This window comes from Oryza sativa, chromosome 10, assembly GCF_034140825.1.
Source record: "Oryza sativa Japonica Group chromosome 10, ASM3414082v1".
In the NCBI taxonomy this organism is placed as follows: Eukaryota; Viridiplantae; Streptophyta; class Magnoliopsida; order Poales; family Poaceae; genus Oryza; species Oryza sativa.
This window is the reverse complement of record NC_089044.1, coordinates 18,624,368-18,645,271: the sequence shown is the minus strand read 5'-3', so window position 1 is coordinate 18,645,271 and position 20,904 is coordinate 18,624,368. Positions and strand designations below refer to the sequence as shown.

Genomic DNA, 20,904 nt, shown 5'->3' with positions numbered 1-20,904 from the left:
GTATACACATACGTGAAGTTTGTATACGCATATACAAACTTTGCATACGTGTATACAAAGTTTATATATGTGTACGTACGGGATGTAAGGTTTGTATACGCGTATACAAAGTTTGTATTTGTACATACGTATAAAAACATAAAAAAATACTTGTATATAAATTTTGTAAATGTGTATATAAACTTTATATACGTGTATAAAAAATTAGTATACGTAGGTATAAAAACCTAAAAAAATACACATATACAAACTTTATATATGTGTATACAAACTTTGTATACATATATACAAAATTGGTATACGTACGTATAAAAACCTAAAAATACACGTATACAAAATTTGTATTTGTACGTATATAAAGTTTGCATACATAAGTATTAAAAACAGAAAAAGATATGGAAAGAAAAAAAACAGAAAAAAAACAAAACGGAAGGTACGGAAGAAAAACAGAAAAAACCAAAAAAAAAAGAGAAACCGAAAAAAAAAACAAAAAAGAAACGGAAAACGCGGGCGCTCAAGAGAAACCGAAAAAAAAAACAGAAAACGCGGGCGCTCCAAGCGAGTGCTGTCCGCCGCACTAGTAGTAGAGAGGAGAGACTAGATGGGTTAGAACTGATCGCGCGGGGCGCAGGGAGCACGATTGATCGCCCATTAGGGCTCCCCACCTTGGTTGGTTTCGGCCTGCTCTGTCGACGACGGTCAGTCGAGGCGCGAGGAGGAGTGCCCGCTGCGGTGCTTGATCGAGGAGAAGTAGCAGCAACCAGTGGCATGCAACCTTCAACAGCTGGCGACGTGAGCGAGTAAGCGGCTGGTGGCGGTGACGCTTTCTTCTCGGTTGCCGGCCGACCAATATCCTTTCGGTGGAGCTCCTCCCATCCTATGGCTAGATTCCGTTCTGGCTGTGGGGAGCTTTTGGGGGAGGGTGGAGGCGCAAGCTTTGTATAGCAGAGGATGACGCGCAGCATGGTGGGTCGGTGGCCTCATGGGCCTGCCTGAGTTGTGGGGTGGTGGGCTAGGCATGGTGGCTAGAGAGACGGTCCGATGGTCCGACGATGTACATTGTATGGGTTGGTTGTGTGGTTTTGGATGAAAATCATTGGCGAAAGCCTCGATTGGCCTTTGGTTGGCTCGACTACGGCGGCGCCCTTAGGCATCGTTTCCCTCCTTGGAGGCGTCATTATGGCGTCTTTTCTCCCTCACCGTCAATCTTCCTGCCCGTATCATGGTCGTTGGTAGACTTCTGTGTCGAAACTCTATAGGCCTATCTGTTCGGTGAGGCCTTCACATTCTAGGCTCCATTATTGGATATGGCGAGCGTCCAACATTCTTTGTTTCTGCTAGGTGAAGCCAGAGCTGCTTCGTTGTGATGCGATGAAGCTTGGTTGCGATAACATGTTGTAGTCTTCCAGGGGTGGGTGTTAGCTGTTGTGCAAGAAGTGGTGTTTGGCAGCTTGGGCTGAGGTCCAAAGCGGGCGTCGGTATTGCTTTATTTGTTTTGGCGATGCCTTTGGTAATAACGGTGTGTTAGCTATGGAGTTGGAGCTGTTGTGTCGCTAGGCGACAAGCTCGCCAATGATAACACTTGTCTCACCAAGTCATGATCTCTGCGTCGCTTTACAACAAACTCTTTATCGATGGATGCTTTGGGCTCCACCATTATTTTTTTTTCGATTATTGGTAGCGTAGGTTTTTTTCGCGCATACTATGCGGTAGACGTAAATGGAACGAAAGCTAGCCGGCAAGTTAATTTAACTTAGCGTGTGAAGAACCGAAGCGCATAAAGCGTAGTAATTGACTCGACCGCGAGCGACGTCGATCGATCTGTCTCCCTCGATCCATAACCGACCGACCAATTACGCGCCGTACGTACGTGGAACACGGTCGAACGATCCCTCGATCGCACCACACGATGACACCACAACCCCCCCCCCCCCCCCCCCCCGGCAAAAAAAAAAAAAAAAGCTCAGCCACCTGCGTCTGCGTCTGCGTGCCAGGCGGCGATCGGTACGAGTAGTTTTCGCTGCCAGATCAGAATCAGGTTCTCCTCGCTCGTCGATCGTCTTCCGCTACTTAACCCCCGCACACACACCGCCCCCATTTCCATCCTGCACACAGCCATTTCACTTGCTTTGCTCCACGCCTCCACCTACCTAAATCGCTCTCATTAGTACTCAATTAAGTCGATCGGCGAGCGATTCAGCGCGGCTCCTCGACCGATCTCTCCGTTTCGTCAGATCGATCGATCGATCGATCAGGTACGTGCAACACATGGTGTACGTTTCACATATATGTCATTCAACAAATTAGGTAGCATCATTTTAGTAGTGCCAAGATTGATTCAAACAAGCCCTATATCAATTTTTGTGTTTATTGCAAGTAGCCTTCTCTCACTCAGCCCATGTGCTCTGTAGTCTGTACAAATATAGTCCTACTACTACTCGAGTTGAGAGATTCAGTTTAGCACATACTGAATTAAGCCCAAGTTTAGATTTGAAGTTTTTCTTCAAACTTTCAACTTTTCCATCACATCAAAACTTTTCTACACACAAACTTCTAACTTTTCCATCACATCGTTTCAATTTTAACAAAACTTCCAATTTTGATGTGAACTAAATACACCCTAAGGGCATCTACAAAGGTAGAGTCTAATACGAGCTATCTATATTAATTAATATTATTAGAGACTATCCTCCTACAGTAGTAAAGACAATAAGATTTCTAAACCATTAATACACTAAATAATTTTTTATTATACTTCTTTCCTTTTCTCTATCCTCATTGCAATAAATTTTCCGTTAATAAATAATAAGAGTCGACTCTAATCCGTTGTCATGCGTAACAGCGATATTTCTCTTTTCTTCCCTCTTTTTCTTCCACGTCATCAAATTTATTTGCATGACAACGAAAAGAGCTCGTTATTAACCACCATTGTACATGCCCTAAGCTGGAACTGACATATATGTATATGCATGTATCGCTGGTTGCTGATTTGGTTGAGATGGGTTTAATTTAATTCTATTCAATTTAATTGTTGTTTGCAGGGCTGTGTATTGCGCCGTGTAGTACGTGAGAGGATCGGAGTCGGAGCAGCGAGCGAGATTTGTTGAAGCAAATTAAGTAGATCGATCTCATATCGATCATCCTTAATTAATTTATCATGGAGCTGGTGCTGGTGATATCGCTGCCGCTGCTGGCGCTCATCATAATCGTCGCCATCGTCCTCTGCGTCATCTGCCGCTAGCTTAGCTGATTCCTTCCTGCCTCCGCGATCATTTTGCATACATGTAGTATGTCAGTATGTGGTGCATCAAATGTGATCATTTTGCCGCCCGTTGTTGTTGGGCACGGTGATTGACGACAGAAAGAATTACTCCCTTCATATTTTAATGTATGACACCATTGACTTTTTAACCAACGTTTGACCATTCGTCTTATTCAAATTTTTTATACAAATACAAGAATATTTATGTCATGTTTAAAGAACATTTGATGATAAATCAAGTCACAATAAAATAAATGATAATTACATAAGTTTTTTAAATAAGACAAAATGTTAAACGTTTATTAAAAAATTAATGGTGTCATACATTAAAATTAAAATACAGAGGGAGTACTAGAGAACACATGGCTTCTTGTTCCTTCTTTGGCCTGGTATGGTGTGAGTCGTTGTGACTAGTGTGCTCCCAATCCAGGCTGCCTATACATTTGTCCATTTCTTCTTCTTCTTCTTCTTTTTCTTCTTCTTCTTCTTCGTTTTTCTGTTGGTTACTGATGAGTTCTTTTGCTAAGGTTTCCAACTCTACTCTCTTATTTTTCACGTGTATATGCTTTCCAAACTACTGATCAATATCTTTTTTTTTCAAAATTTCTATGCGAAAGTTACTTTAGAAAATCGTATTAACCTATTTTTTATTAAAAAAACTAATACTTAATTAATCATATATTGATGAGTCAATCTATCCTTATATGTATGAAAGATTAGTTCACACCACTACCAACCGAACGCAGCTCTAACACGAAAGGCATCGATTCCAAGCGTGCGGTAGTCTGTCCATGGTGAGTGCGTGAGAAGATGATCCCAACGGAAGAAGAGCACATACCGTGCACAGTACAGCTCCTGTGCTGTGTGTACGCCTAGCTGCAGGCAGCACCGGCCGGCACGTGGCACGCGGTTTTTCTGGGCTTTTGGCCTCTTCCCCCTAGGCTCGCACCCCCACCACCACCCGATTCCCGGAACCCGCCCCATTTCCGCCTCCTCCTTCGCCTTCGCGGCTTCGCCTCTCTCCCACACATGCATCGCCATCGCCGTCATCGTCAGGACTAAGCTCTGCTCTGCATCTGCACCACCACCCAGCTGCAGCCCGAACAAGAAGACGAGCATCTCATCTCATCTCATCTGCCGATCGATCGATTCGCTGCAGGTACCTACTATTACCACTACTAGTACGGTCCTTACGCCCTCTAGTGTCAGAGCTAAGCGTCAATCGATCCAGCCTTTTGGATTCACGCCGCCATATAGCTCGCGCTAGCTCCCCCCAAATCGTTCCCGGTAATACTTTTGCTGCTGGTTTCAGGCGGGCGAGCTGCTCTGCAGCTGCTAACTCGCCATGGCACCATCAACGCTGTAGAGCTCTCTGTCGTTGCTGCATCTGTCCTAGCTAATTAAATCAAGATTAGCTGCGGCTGTACTGATGTAGTAGTGCTAGTACTGCACCTTTTCATTTCATCGGGTGGATGAGTTTTTTCCAGATCTATTGATTGATCATCTGTTTAACTGTTCAAGATAGCTTTTACTACTATATAGTCAATTAATTAGCTCTAGTAGATTTGACATTTGAGAGTTTGAGGCTACTCATGCTTGCTTGCTCTGCGATTTTTTTTTCTCTAAGAAAAAGAGAGAGAGAGAGGCATTAATGGCTACTGGATTTATGTAGGAAATGGAGTGGTTGAGAAACCATCAACTGTAGCTTCCAATAAAATTGTTTGTAGTAGAGCAAGGTTCAAGATTCATCTGTTGACTTGTGGAGTCATCTAATAGTAACAGTCAAGAGTGAGATGTGGGTTAGTAGTGTTATCTAATTGGAATCGGATCCAACTGTTGCCAACTAGTACTAGTACTTGTAACATGGGCAGACACTCCAGCAGCACAAGCAGCTACTGTAGTGTTTAGCTGTACATTTAGCTGATGAAAAGATGACGATGCTACTACTCTGATCTTAGCTGAATCCGAGAGGCAACGATTTCTGTCGGAAATTGATCTCTTTTTTATGAAATAACCGGAATTCCGAATGCTTCAAACAACAGCAAAAGAAATTCAGTTTTACGCGTTAGAAGTTAAGCAATCCTTGAGAAATTCGGTGAGGTTTATCTCCTCACTCGCATTGATTCCAAAGAACAAATGTTGATTTGATAGATTATGATGTGCGAGTGCGACTTTCTTGTAATCGCGTAGCGATATCTCCTCCTCCTCCTCCCCTGTTTCGTGCGGTTTCGCTGCCACGAGTGTGAGGTGTGTGAGGAAGCTTTCCATCCCCTCTCTTGCTCTGTACCCTAACTTGTTTTCGTCCCTTTAATTCATGAGGTAGAGCTCCTGCCTTTTTCGCTCAATCACATCATATTTACAGTTACTTCACCCATTGATATGTTTTCTCAAGAAAAATTATATGCGACTAAATTCATCGTGCTATACAATTTTGCAAATCGCAAGCCTATGGTTGGAGCACCCATATACCGCATGTTTCAGAACACATAAGTACAGAAAAAAAAATCATGACAGCATTTTGCTGCTTTTCTTTTTCTAGAGAAGTATTTTGGTACTGCCTAGAAGTGACGAAGAAGGAATTTATCAATTTTGGTTTGAATTGCAGGGAGAGCTGAACAATGGAGTTCGTGTTGATCATCTCGCTGCCGCTCCTCATCCTGATCATAATCGTCGCGGTGGTTCTCTGCATCATCTGCCGCTAGCTGAATGGTGACACCTCATTGTTCTTCCTGCCCATATCTTGATGTGAACATATCATGTATCAATTGATTAGTATCTCATGACTCACAACAGAGCAGTCTCGTACTCTCTTTGGGGGGCCAGTGTGGTTGTGATTAGTTTGGCCCTAGCTTTGATGAGCAAAAAGACATTGATTCTGAATGTCATACATACATATGTGCTGTGAGAATCCCCTCTCTGCTTTGGTTCGTTTTTGATATTATTCATACGGGAGATCGGACAGCTGAAAGCATGATATTCTCATTCTCTTTGTCATTCTTCTGAAGATCAGAAGCATCATCTGCTTTGTGTTGTTCTGTACCATTTTGTTCATGCCGCCCCATGAGAAAAAAAAGCCACATAGTGACCATACTTTTGAGCAGGAAACGCAAAGAGAAGCCTGATGAGAAAGGAACATGTGGACTGTTTGGTACGCCTTGTTCTCACGCCTTTTGTGTGAGATCTTTGCTTTTGCAAAAATATATATACATGCATATAGTGCATATGCTTTTGTCTGTGCTCTTTCGGATGTCCTTAAATCTTAAATTCTTTAGTCTTTTTTTTTCTTCTCTTTTTTGAGTTGGATATGTGCTGGGGCTGAAAAAGTCTAGCAAGTGTAATGCCGACACTTTGGTTCAGATAAGAAACACTTCCAATCCCATTAGAAACATCTGGTAAATGTGTGCTGATCTGGGCTGCAAAATAGCCATGGCGAGCAGGTTGCAATGGCATGGCTCATGTGGAATCTTCAGTTACTTATTGGTATTGCGTTCTTCAGACAGATAGAAAGAAGCATGGTGGAGCCTGAAGCTTCGCCTGTATCTGAGTCGAGCAAAGAAAAAGTTGCTCAAGATGTACACGCACAATCAGATAGACATGACAACACCTGTCTACCTGCTACTGGTCTTTACATGAAAGATCAACTAATGACAAACCTTTTCAACAACTAAGTACCTATTTATGATCACAAGGTCTTCTTTTCACACGGGGGTATTCAGCTAACGTCACTTTTGAAACCAACATCTGAACAAAAATCACTGGAAGACTGGTTCCGTTTCTAGTCCTTTCATGGGTTCTCCACGCTATCACTTCGCATTGGAAACCTTGGAGATCAACAAGCAGAGGACGCCAGATCCAAATGGAAAACATTACCAGGAAACCTGCAACAAAATGGATGAATTCAGTTGATTACAAGTATCAAACAACCTGTTCATGACATTTGAACATTACTATGGGGGACTTTGAGGCCACTCAAAATTTCAGTTTGTGGTTTTGCTTTGATAAATGCTATTCTGTGCAACAGACGAAATGAAGTGAAAGAGATGATACTTCCGCCATAAGGTGAGCATAATATTAACCAGAAAAGGGGAAAAGAGTAAGCCATAGCACAGGCACCTTATCTAAGAGTTTTTTTTTTTTTTTTACTTTCTATTTTCGAGACATTGGTATGGTATCCAATACACACCTTTGACTATTGATTTTTCTAGTTATATCTTAGTAAGATCACTAAACATATAATGACATGAGAGAATTCTTTGTGACATATCTACTGCAACTGCAAAGGTGAGAAAATCTAAAAATCAACAGGTGGCAATTAAACTGTTATCTCTCTGTTGCACTGGAGCAATGGGAGAATCGAAGCAGTACTAAGAAGAAATGCATTTGTGATATAGATCGATTAACAAACTACACAGAGATAACGTAATATATTAAAAAGTCAATAGCTATGGTTGCTGTCGACTGCGTCTGTACCAAGTATGGGCCTGAACATTGGCTCGGTGTTGGGCACTGCCATTGCGCAGGGCGCCTGCCTGGGTTAGACAATATCATAATAGTGTGGCCAAAAACACTATATGCCTTTGATAAAGGACATAAACTAGTTGAAATTAAAGTCCTACTTATATATAAAAACAGTCAGTACTCATTGCCCTCAACGAAAGAAGGGAACATAATAAATCGTGGTAGAATGGTATTTGCAGCAAATGTTTCCCCCCTTCGCTGCTGCCTTAGAAAAAAGATATATTATATGGACAGAATAAACAAACCTTTATCATCAGTTTTCAGTTCATTAGAATTCAGAAACAGTCATCTTCTTGATAAATGTCCAGTGAATAAATATGGCAAGATATCCCTTCAGGTTATTCTTGCTCATCATAAATAAAATATAGCTCACAAGCTGCCAATGCTTTAGACACCTCATCTTGTTTTTTTAGAAAGCTTTGTTGAGGACAAAATCTATGTTATTGCCATCATTTAAACCTAACTATTTAAATATTATACAGGCTAATGAATGGTATTGTCCTTCCTTTTCTTTTGTCAATGTCAGCTTAAGAAACAAAAGATGGTCAGTTTTGGAGTTGTGGTGGCATGATAAATAGATACGTGTTGGAAGCCTTAACTCTAGTTACACCTCACGGTTAAGTTTGGAAAAATATGTGAGATTCAGATCTGCTACAGAGCTTATAAATTAGATTTTGTTGAGTCAAAAATTTTCTTTGTCAAATATTAAGCTTCAGCAAATGGTTATTAAAGGCATGAAGTATGAACAGCACAAGAAGGCTTGAAACTTATGTTCAGTGGTAAAAGTACCGAAAGCACATGATGGAGCAGAGAATAACAACATGAACAGGGTGTAAAATGAATGTAATACAACTACAAACAGAAACACATTCAAAATTTGCTGTTAGTTGCTACCACCCCATAGTTCAATAAATGTGAGCCAATAAAGCTTTACTGAAACCTTGATAGCATAAGCATCAAACTAGTGCTTAGTTTTAAAACTTCCAACCACCATTCAGGGTACAAGAGGCACAAGTAGCACCCACAAGAATAACGAATAGGTGGGTAGGAGAGAAGCTCTGAAAGAGCTAATTCATCTAATTCAGAAAATGAGTCTACACAGATATGTTTAATTACTCTTTACAAAATTTTGTGGTTCATTGACATCAACATTAAGAATTATGAGTACACCAGGTTCGAATGTACCATGGTTCATGCAGAGTTCAGCGGCAGCATAGAATCCATAGATCAAAGAAATCAGGTTTTCATGAAGTAAAGTTGTTAACAATCATAAAGCATAAAGTGTTCGATGATAATACGTGGTGGATACTCAGAATTAATAAGGACCAGAGACTAAATATTAGAAGTATTATTGGAGAAATCAATCCTAATCCACCAAACATATCCAGCCAAAACACATCATTATCCAATATGCAATACCTAATCTAAAAGGATCCCCATATATTGTCAGGTAAGAAATTTCTATTCATAAGCTGCCCTACAGGTCAGTACACTAAAAGAGAAAATCGAAGCAGCGCTTAGACCAACAAGAGAAACCAGACCAAAATGTGCAAATTGTGATTGATTCACCGGAAAAAAAGGAGTAACAATTTAGCATTTCATGAACCTTCCAAGAAGCTAAAATTATGCAGATTTCGTGCGAATCACCCGCGTAACAGGACATTCAGACAATCGGTCCTCGCACATCAAGGACCAGGCTAGCAACCTGTTCTCTCGAGGATTGTCTATCAGTCTATCTCCTCACAGAGTCACAGCGCCACAGTGCACGGGTAAATTATTAGTAGCAGTTGTACATTTTTTTGCAATTCGTGCACCTTCATGATATTGATAGCCCACAAATTCAGCGAGATTTCAACTAGACATATTCAGACTGTCCTCGCACATCCAGACTACTCCTAGTTAGTAACAGTTCTTGCAACTGGCTATCATTCGCAACGTGACCGTACAAGGGTAAATTTGGATGAGAGAATTGGGGAAAAAAGGGGAAGAGGAGGAATTGGAGGAGCTTACATCCTGGGGCGGGGGCGGCTAGTGCTTCTTGCTCCGCGCGGGCTGCCTTGAGCCGTCGGTGGCGAGCCTGTAGATCCAGTAGCCCTGCGGGGGAGAAGGAGAGAGGGATTTTTAGGCCGAATCCACGGCAGGAGGGGTAGGGAGAGGCGCGTGCGTACGAGGGCGAGGACGTGGGCGGCGATGAGGAGGACGATGAGGAAGGGGAGGAGGTCGAGGAGCCACGGCGGGCGGAGGACGGCGGCGGCGGCGGCGTAGTCCCGCGCCATGGCGACGCGGCGGGAGATCAGCGCGGCGGCCGGGTGCGGGTGGTGGAGCCCCACCCCCACCACCACGGGGTCCGGCACCACCACCACCACCGGGCTGTTCGTCGAGCCCATCTCCCTCGCGCTCCCGCTCCCGCTCCCCGTCGTGGGCTTTGCAAAGTCGCGCGTGGGCTGTGCGCGCCTGCGGCTTTTTGATGGAACGCGTCGCGGTGGTTGGCGCGGCGAGGTGAGGCGCCAACCAACCCGACCCGACCGATGGGGTCGCCCCTTTTTCTGGTGCACCTAAAGCTGGGCCGCACGCACGTCGCACCGTACGAGATGGGCGCACCGGCCGGCGCCACCGCGCGCGGTAAATGCCAACGTGCGGCCGCCGGAGACGGGCGGCGAGACGGTTGGGCCGGCCGAACAGATGCCGCGTGCATGATAGGTGGGAATAAGTCCACTTTGACTCCCTTAAAAGCAACCCGAATCTAATCCGTGGCCTTAAACTACAAAACCAGATATCCTGACCTCCTCAATTGTTAAAACCGGTGTAATTTGATTCCCTCAAGCGGTTTTAGAGAGCGGTTTTGTTGATGTGGCGCTTGACCTAGTCAAACTAGCTGACTCAGCATGTGGGACCCACACGTCAGCGTAACATTTTTTCTATCTCCTCTCTTTTTCCCATGCTGTCTAACAGCAACCGATGCAGATGCGGATTTGTAACGATGGCGCCGCCGCGGCCACACCTCACGGCACCGGGTACGGTGGCCACCTCGCCGACACCGCCGCAGGCGGCGCTTTTTTCTCCCGCTCCGCATCGTCGGCCTCGACCTCCGCGACAGCCACCTCGCCGACACAGCCATTTGCTCGGCGACCGGACGACTCGCCGCCACGGTGGTCGCCGAGCTCCGCCGGGCCGCCCTCATCGCAGCCGTCGGAGAACACCGCGACGTGCACCAACGACGAACCGCGTCACGGCGACGGTGCACCGGACGCCGCCATGACCACGAAGACGAGCGGTGGCGGCGGCGGCGCTGGTGGGAGGGGAGGCCGACATAGCGTCGCCTCGAGGCCGCGAGCGCCGACGGCTCCCTCGAGCTCTGGCTCCCCTCCCCCGGCACCGTAGGCTCCTTCGCCCTCGCGGAGTCCGTGGCGCACCGGCCGTCGCCATCGAGGAGGGTGCTCACGATGGAGTGTGTGTGTGTGTGTGAGGGGGGGGGGGGGGTTGGGTGCTCGACCAGAGTATGCGGCGGTGGAGCGACGCGCGTCAGAGCCGTGGTCAAGACCCTCCTCGCCGGCGAGCGTCACCTCTGCGACGAGCTGTTAGCCTCCGACGAGGAGCTCGGCCACGAGTGGTTCGCCGATGTCGCCAGGAGATGCCTCCTGCAGCTCATCGGCTTCGCGGACGCCGTCGCCATGTCCACACCGGCGACGGAGAAGCTCTACCGCATGCTCGGCATGTACGAGGCACTCACCGCCGTCGAGCCGGACATCGAATCCCTCTTCACCGGAGACGTCCGCGACTTATTCTCCTCCGAGGTCACCGGCGTCGTGGCGCAGCTGGGCAACACCATCCGCCACACGATGACGATCGACCAGTTCGTCAACGTCATCCACGGCGAGTCGTCGCGGCGACCAGTCCATGGAGGCAAGATCCACCCCATGACACGCTACGTGCTCAACTACTGTGGTCTCCTCGCTGAGTGCCGCACCACGCTCGACATGGTCCTCGCCGACAACAACAACACCAACGATGACCACCACGACGGTGGCGGCGCCTCATCGTCAGGGCGGTGCATGCGGGAGCTCCTCACTCACCTCCTCCGCAAGCCGGATGAGAAATCCAGGCTCTACGACCACACCGGGCTGCAGAACATCTTCCTCATGAATAACCTCTACTGCATCGTGCAGAAGATGATGGAGGAGGAAGAAGAGATAGACCCACAGTGGGCCCCACTTTTTTTTTTGCGCGAATGACGAATGGGTCCCACATATATGTTTTTAGTTCTGATGCCACCTAAGCGCCACGTCAACAGTATACCAGGCAACACTGCCACGTAGACGCCACGTCAGCAAAACCGCTCTTCAAAATCGCTGAAGGAGTCAAGTTGCACTGGTTTTAACAGTTGAGGAAGTCAAGATATCTGGTTTTGTGGTTCAGGGTCATGAATTAGATTCGAGTCACTTTTAAGGGAGTCAAAGTGGACTTATTCCATGATAGGTGCAGTAGCCCGTAGGGAATAAGGATGGGCCTTTGGGCGAAGGACGTCGTACGTGGGGAATAACTTAATAAGTTTACTTTGACTCCCTTAACTAGTGACCGAATCTGATTTGCATCCCTGAACCACAGCACATGATATCTCGACCCCCTAAACTATTAAAAACGGTGCAATTTGGCTTCCTCGGTGGTTTTGGAGGGCGGTTTCGCTGACGTGGCGCCTACGTGGTTGTATTGACCTAGTCTTCGTTCCACTTGGCGTTGACGTGGCGCTTAGGTGGCATTAGAATTAAAAAATGTGTGTGGGACCCCATTTGTCGTTCACAAAAAATATATGTGGGATCTACTGACATGTGGGGCCTTCTCTCTCCCTTATCTCTCTCCTCTCCTCGCTTCTCCCTTCTCCCCCCAACAACACCCCACACACACACACAAATATATGCGGAATTTGAGTTTTTTTTTCTATGATAGTCCTAGAGATGGCAGTGGTGCCCCATTCACCGTTTCTCCACGGTGAATTCACCCATTAGGGGACGGGGATAATTAGAATTGGTTCACCATGGGAATTAAATGGGAGGAGACATGTCGCCATCGGTTTTCGTGGGGTGGGGATGATCCTTCATTCCCCGTCCCTACTCCCAATGCATTCCAAACCGGCCTATTGGTTGGTTATTCTTTGAAGTGTAGCAGGGTAGAATCATGAAACAAACTCAAAGTGGTCTATGAGTATTTTACCCGGGAATATGAATAATGATCTAGTCTCAGAATTAATGGTCTTTAATACTCCTTGTAATCTCTTTCTTTTGGTGTGTGTTGGTTTTTGCATCTTAGCTATGTAGAGACCGGAAGTGTTCTCAGGGCAATAGAATCACCTTGATATAATGTGTTTCTCAAACTGGCTACTATGATACATACCATTTATCTATTTATCTATCTATATATATTATATTATATTTATTATTTATTTTACTCTACCCTATATTTCAACAAATACTTTCACTCATCACTTATCACTCATTCTTTCATTCCTCACTCATCACTCAACGGTCCAGATTGCCTCTCTGAAATCTCAACGATTGAGATTGCTCCCACCTCCCACCTCCCTCGATTGCGCGCTCCTCTCCGCCCCCTCTCTATCGCTCTCACGCGCTGCCGCCCCTCGCCAACCACGACCTACGCCCTCATCTCTCCTCTCACGCGGCACCACCGTCGTCGCCGCCGCCTTCGACTGCCGCCGCTCCGCCGTCGTCGCATCCGTCGTCTCGCCGCCACCGATCCCCGCGCCACCGCCGTCGCCGCCGCCCTCGACTACCGCCACTCTGCCGTCGTCGCATCCGTCGTCTCGCCGCCACCGATTCACGTCGCCGCCGATGCCTTCCTCGCGTGGTCGCTGCCGAGACCTTCCGTGCAGATCTGCTCCTCGTCGCCACCGATCCCCGCCGCCGGCTTGCCTCAACCGATCCCCATCGCCGCCGTCGCTCCACCGGCTCGCCCTCGCCAGCGTCTCCCCGTAGGTCAGTCTCGCGCCGCCGCCACTCGCATCTCCTCACCCCCGCGATTCCCAACCCTAACCGTCGTCACTGCCACCGCCAGCCCCCGTCGACCGTCGCACCGCGCTGCGCCGCACTGTCTCGCCCTTCCACCACGCCCCCGGACTCCAACGTCGCCGCTCCAGCCCCGATCCACGCCGCCGCAGCCGCATCACCGTCTATTTCCGCCATGGGGGCGTGATTCCGCGCGACGGCTGGAGGAGGCGAGGTCGGGCCTGCCCTCCATCGATGGCGGACTCCGCGTGACGGCTGGAGGAGGTGAGGTCGGGCCTGCCCTCCAGCCCCGATCCACGCCGCCGCAGCCGCATCACCGTCTGTTTCCGCCATAGGGGCGTGATTCCGCGCGACGGCTGGAGGAGGCGATGTTGGGCCTGCCCTCCATCGATGGCAGATTCCGCGTGACGGCTGGAGGAGGCGAGGTCGGGCCTGCCCTCCAACGACGCTCCACGTCGCCGCAGCCCGCAGCCCCGTCGGCGCCGTCGCTGTGTCGCTCCATCACCGTCCCGACCTCGAAGGCGAACCGGCTTCGGTCCCTCGCGCCGCCACTGATCCAGGGCTCCTCAACCCTGCAAGCCGTCATCCTGCCTGCGAACAAGGTAAGAGTGCTTCTCGATCCCGTTCCTGTACATGAGGAGGCATACGGGGCAGGGTATCGTTTATTCATAGAGATGCATAATGGCTTTAGAAATCCCCTTTGTTGACTAAATCCCCATTGTTCATTATTAAACATTGTTCACTGTGCATGGATATCTGTGATGCAAAACTCTAATCCAAAGCCTGTTTTGCATTTCAACTAAATTTCACATGTTAATCTCATTCGTGTGGTACGATTTTTTTTTTTTTGGGTTTCATTGCTGTCATTGGATGAGATACTTCACATCTTGTTAACATTTATCGTCAATCTTTCACTGTAAAATTGTGGGGAAGAAATGGCCCGCCTCAGATAATTCTTTTGTGTCAATTTTTCTATGTGATTGCTTCTATCTAGCAAACTGACTTAACCTTTCATTTCAAATGATTTAATCTATAGGACAAAAATTCAGGTTGTCGAAGAAAAATTCAGGCTGACAGGACACCATGTCAACTGCTATTGTTTGCTGCACAATCAAGGAAATTTTTGGCTGATTCTACTAAATTTCTGTTTGGTATAGGTAATTTCTTTCATAATGATTACCCCTTACAAATAGTGCAAATATATACTCCGTGGGTCAATCTTCGCACTGTTGTAGAATCTGATGTTTAAAATTGCCTGCATCCGGTTTGCAAATCAAGAAAAAAAAATGCCCTGATTACTGTGCCAACCATATTTTCTTCGAGGGATTGACCAAATCTTTTTCTTGTAAAAGCTTAACCCTGTTCCAAATGTAATACTGCAATTTTGCTCAATTTCACATGCACACCACAGTGTAGTCATGCATTAATGATTTTGATTTCACAGTGTGACATGCACATCACATTGTGAACAAGTATATTGACAGATCAACATTTTGATTTCACATATATGCTTCCCTGTTAAAGCCCGGTTATCCTAATCGATCTGGGATCTAAGAAGTTGATGGTATATGCAGTACCATTTGTTTTTCTTGCAATTGACTCTAAATTCTTATGTCGTTCAGTTCATATAAATGGCTATATTCTACAGAAGATAGATGAACCTATTTTTCTTTCTCTAGGGCAAATAACTGAAGAGTGTTGGTATTTGAGTTAACCACTTTTTACGAGCCTAACCTGCTGCACTTCCACAACCATGGATTTAAATAGATTGTTCATGTAGTTCCTATTTTTTCTGAACAAAGTGAAAAATACGTCGCCTATGATAAAATGGCAACTTACTGTGTGCAATGCAGTACACTAATTTATTTTTTATAGATCTTTTTTTTGTTGGTGATTGATAGCGTGGCTGCTCTCCATAGACGGCTTCTTATTTTCTTTTCATGCCATATCAATAAAAGTAATATATTTTTCCATCCGGGTGAAATTTGATCTCTTAACCATTCGGCACTTATCTTCTTTCACAGATCATTTATTAAATTTTCCCTGTATCCTACGTTTACAGTGTTGCATGAATCAGAAAAAATCTGATTGAAGGATCTAATATTTGAGGACTCCTGCTCTGCTGGTGACTACTTCACTCCAGTTATTCAAGGTATCAAAGTTACTCTAAAACGATGTTGTTAAAAGGGACTGCTTTACTAAATTGTGATCATGTATTATCTCTTTAGTTTGTGGATCTTGGGTCTGTGATCATGTATTATCTTTACGATCAAATAACGCGCGCGCGCGCACACACACACACACACACTCCTACTATCTCTACGTAGACCCCACATGGAAGGCCACTATAAGATTGTGTATCCGCTATGTCATGTACTGGTGAAAAAATGATAAATAGTCTGAACCATATTTATTTTTTCATATAGAGCAGAAAAATTACTGAAGCATCAATACAAAACTTTGGTTGTTTTCCGGCCTTGTTGCAGATAATCATGATTTCAACTTGGTGTTACTGGTACCGACTTACAGGAGTAGAGATTAAAATTTCAGAAACCTGGCAATCGAAAAAATGAACTCTATAGATTTTGGTTTTTAGGAGTTTGGAATTTCAAGTTGATGGTTGTGAGCGGCAGTCGTAGCAGCAAGCTTGGGATATTATTGGCAAATCATATCCAAATCTCTGTCAATTACGCTATCCTGCAGCAGATGAGAGTAAAGGTTAGCAAATCATATCCAAATCTCTGTCAGCTGCTATTATGGCAATATTTCCATGTATTACATGCCCATACATGTCAACTCACAAGACATACAAGGCAATATTGTTATGTCTTTCCATAAACCATAAATATCATGATAACAACAATGGTAACATTATCCTCCTTAGCCTATATATATATGTGGGTGAAGGAGTGTGATCCAAAAAAAATTACTGATCCTCCTTAGCCGGCTGCATACGACTGCTCAACTTCAACTCATCATCTTGGTATCGTTCTCCAATCTATCTCTTTTGTGTTGGAAATTATTATATACTTTAGTTTGCACCTATTGATCTCCTACTTCTTCTGTATTGTAGTAAGGCATGGCATCCATGTATGATGTGGATTTTTCACCACATCAAGCCACACCTAAGGAGTCAATGAACTTCAAGGATGATGCGAAGGTGCAGCCTTCGTCAGGGCAAACACCAAACAAGGGGAATTATTACATGGGCCACGCGAATGCCATCATGATGATGTTTCAGTACATACGTGATGGCTGCCGGCATGTTGAGAGTTCCATGGAAGACTTCAAGTCCAAGAAGGTAGAAGAAGGACGCGATGAGAAAAGGAAGGTGGGAGAAGGGTATGATCCTCGCTGGTCTTCTCCCATCGAGATAACAATGAAGATCTGCAATGACGACGTCTCCGATGAAGCAACCGAGAAGGAACCATGATTTAGTATTGTCGCTACTGTGTTTTGGCCTTACAATAAAATAACATTTCTTGTGAATTACACAAGAAAATTCAGTACACAATGTCGTTCAGGTCCATTAAGTACTGCTTGTGAAATGCAACCAAATTTGATGAAACTTTGTTATGATGCCTATTCAATATTGCTTGTGATTCAGTTGATTTCTGGGACCTATACAAATGTGCTCTACCTCCTGTTGAACTACTTTGTATTTGTTTGGCACGGTTGGATGAATAGTAATGTCCCTTTATATTTGTTTTCCATGTCTTTTTATATAAGGAGACACATCACACACCAATTTCCTGACGTTGGATATTTAGTCATGTGTTGGATATTTAGTCATGTGTAGCACTATTGATTTCTGTAATTCTTTTGCTTTAGATCAAACATATTTTATTTGCTTCAAGGCTCCATTAATTTAAAGAGCTGACCAATCACATGAATATTGATTTGTGAACATGAAAGCGTATAAAAAAAAGCAAATATAATTAACATAAGAAACCAGTATTGCTAATTTGCTATTATGTTGCCTATTCAGTCACGATAAAGGAGTAAAGGACTGCTAGATGTCAAACTTATGTGTATGGCCCAAATCCTGTAATGGCCCATTAACAACTAAAATACCCATGATAAATACTTATATGCAATACTCAACCTAAGTGCCTTTGATCTGTCACGTTTATCATATATCTTAAGGCACATATATATGCATTATCATATATCTTTAATATCATATTATTATGCATTATGACATGGGGTATAAATATATTGGTATATCCTATTATTATATTTTACTTGCAATATATTTGATGCATGACATAAATTGAATTAAAACTCAAATGCACAGTTCATATAATAATATTTTTTTTACGAAACATGAAAATTTTAAAAATTATTATAGACAAATAGAGTTGCACCGTAGCGTTTAGCACGGGCATATTACTAGTACCCACAGGAGAAAAATGTGAGAGCTGACTGGTAAATCTCCTCAAGTAATTACTTGAAAGTTGGTTTGTTGATGTACTCCAGCATAGCATTAGCTGAAATTAGCACAAGAGTAAACATATCACAGCATTTATAACTAACAACCGATATGAGCCAGAAGAGTCTCCATGAGCAAATGTAGATGCATGCATGTTGTATTTCCAAATAAAGAATACAAAGTTGATCAGTGAAATAAATGAATTTTAACTTCGAATTAACATCTTGACAACAACCTTATCACAAAAACATGAGTTGCCCATGGCTCGGATTCTTCGTCTTCCCCGGTTCCTTTGCCATTTCAAGTAAGATTGATCATCAGACATCAGTCAATCATAACATGATGTAGATTGAAGAACACAAAAGGATCTTCAAATTTTAGTTGAAAAATCTTCATAGAACAATTATAACCGAACATCAACAAACACACTGAATTCTGAATACCAAGAAGTCTAAAAATACATTTCACCCTCAATTTCTGCAACTACTAAGAGATAATTTCTCGCCAAGAAAGACAAGAACAACAACTAACGATCAGCACATGCTGCTTAAAAGTTTAAAAGAAAACCCTGAACTTTTCTACAAATATGAAGAACCAGAACTGTGGGATGCCTTTTCAGCGGCGGATGTTAGATTGGAGGTTGAGCAAAAAAGACCTAGCCAAGAGCAATTTTACCATCTAACATTTGGTACCTAAAATTGCTCCCTAGCCAAAGGCGGGTTTTTTTTTTATGGAGGTTCAAGTCCTGACGAATTGGATAAGTGTATAAAATATTTCTTCCCTTTTACAACGTATTTTAACTATTTTCAACCTTGTAGTAAAAGGGAAGAAAATGTTTTACAAAGTTGAAAATTTTCGTGGGGCTATAAATTTTTTTCGCCGGGCTGAAAAAAAAAGTTGAAAATTGGTATGTGTTTATTGTACTATTTCAATCCTGAAATTAACCAGATTTTTTTTAAAAAAAAGAGCAACTGCAAAGTGCAAACCACCCGCTTAACTCTGAAGAACAATCACTTCCTTCTTCACCAACACAAATCCGGAAATGGCATGGCTTTTTCCATTTTCTCTCGTCACAAAAATTTCTGATTTCTCACTAGAAAGGATAATCATTTTAACCACCTCTTTGCATCCATTCTTCATTGGTGTAAAATCTGCATGTGAAGGAGCAATTCGAGCACGCGTGATCGAATCCACCCTGTTTTCACATTGTTTGGACAGTCATGGTTTCCTTCTTTTTCTTCTGAAGTTTCTGAATCAATGCTAAACACCTGCATCATTAAATAAAGTGAAGCTTAATTATTTCCTTCCTGTTCGACAACGATGACGATCTTTAGCAGATTGATCGGCGGCACAATTAATGCGTGAATTCAGTCAGTGATGAGAGAAAAACAGAAGCCAAATCAGACTGACGAGAAAAGGTTCGCTCACATGCTGAGTTTATACCGAAAAGAGAAGGCTCAACTACTGTGAGCTTTTGTGTTTTGCCTATAAATGTACTGATTCAGTGTGAAAATTTGCCTGGAATTGCTGCGAAATTTCGTGGGAACTTCGTATGTTCATCTGCACCAGAAGCGATTCCATTTTCGTTGAGGAGGAAGGTAGCTAGCACCTCAAACATTACCGGTTTTGGTCTGATGTTCTGAACATGCACGCAAAGCAATGCCATTTCTGAAGAACAGGCTAGAATTGTGATGACATTGCTTATAGAAATTTGAAGCGGTTGGCCTTGTTTGTGATCAAAGGCTGTGTTTAGTTCCTTTCAAAGTTAGAAGTTTGGGTTGAAATTGGTACAATATGACTGAAAAGTTATGTGTATGGCAGGTTGATGTGATGGAAAAAGTTGGAAGTTTTGATCTAAACACAGCCAAAGATGTAGAATTTTTCTTTTCTATCACAATTTTCTTTTCAGTGGACTAAGAGTTGGATTTTCACCTGAAAAATATTACCACTGCAACTCTTGTCTGAAGTTCTGAACATGCACACAAAGCAATGCCATTACAGATATTCTGCAAAGTTGATTTTTTTTTTTTGCTGGGTCAGCCGAAGATAAGTCCAATCAAATTTCATTAAGATAAAGAGAGTACAGGTTACAAAATTATTACATCGACCAACGTTGCCGAAGGCGGGACGAGAATTGCCAAAATGCAATCCGCCCACAGAAAGGAACACCTGAAACTATTGCTGAAAATGTTGATCAAATATGTGAAATTTTAATAGTGGGTCTTCGGTTTTCACTTCAAAAAATACTACTGCTGCTGCAACTCTGCAAGAGATAGGTGGAGAAGGTAACATGTGAGCCAAACCACGCTTGATTGGTTGGTAGTCGATCATATTTATTATTTAAATTACTCAATATCGATAGCAATACGATGTAACAAGAAATCAGAAAAAATAAAATCAACATATCGTAAAAAAGAAAAGATAACAATCGGATATGACGGTACCCTTAGAGCAGGTACAATAGCAGATTATAAATAATCTATAAACATATTTTAAAGAGATAAAAGAGGAGAGAGAAGAGCATCGAGCTACAGATCTATAGCCAGCTATAGCACGGACTCCAAGACGTAATGTGTATATGACAGGTGGAACCAAATATTAACAGTATAGTAAGCAACTATTGTATGTATTGGTCATAGATGATTTATAGTTAATACTGAGTAGATCCGAAATTT

The 20,904-nt window shown here is 43.8% G+C and overlaps 1 protein-coding gene and 3 long non-coding RNA genes across 4 annotated transcripts; all 4 read left to right on the top strand.

The window, feature by feature from the left end:
• Window positions 1–1,954: 1,954 nt before the first annotated feature.
• On the top strand, window positions 1,955–3,415 carry LOC9268696 (uncharacterized). The gene is made up of 2 exons (XR_001540783.3): window positions 1,955–2,255; window positions 3,042–3,415. It is a non-coding gene; the product is annotated as an uncharacterized lncRNA (long non-coding RNA).
• An 806-nt stretch (window positions 3,416–4,221) lies between these two features.
• Window positions 4,222–6,170, top strand: LOC136353664 (uncharacterized). Its single transcript, XR_010737046.1, has 2 exons — window positions 4,222–4,421; window positions 5,868–6,170. It is a non-coding gene; the product is annotated as an uncharacterized lncRNA (long non-coding RNA).
• A 5,168-nt stretch (window positions 6,171–11,338) lies between these two features.
• LOC107279107 (exocyst complex component EXO70C2-like) lies at window positions 11,339–12,096 on the top strand. The gene has a single exon (XM_066304801.1). It carries the CDS (start codon window positions 11,452–11,454, stop codon window positions 12,010–12,012), a length of 561 nt encoding a protein of 186 aa, XP_066160898.1. The 5' UTR covers window positions 11,339–11,451; the 3' UTR covers window positions 12,013–12,096.
• A 2,280-nt stretch (window positions 12,097–14,376) lies between these two features.
• Window positions 14,377–17,427, top strand: LOC107278315 (uncharacterized). Its single transcript, XR_010737045.1, has 6 exons — window positions 14,377–14,399; window positions 14,834–14,954; window positions 15,860–15,949; window positions 16,284–16,515; window positions 16,682–16,780; window positions 16,871–17,427. It is a non-coding gene; the product is annotated as an uncharacterized lncRNA (long non-coding RNA).
• Window positions 17,428–20,904: the final 3,477 nt, after the last annotated feature.

What these genes read in the sequence shown, in the direction of transcription:
- LOC107279107 (XM_066304801.1), top strand. Translation starts at nt 11,452, where the DNA reads ATGTCCACACCGGCGACGGAGAAGCTCTACCGCATGCTCGGCATGTAC.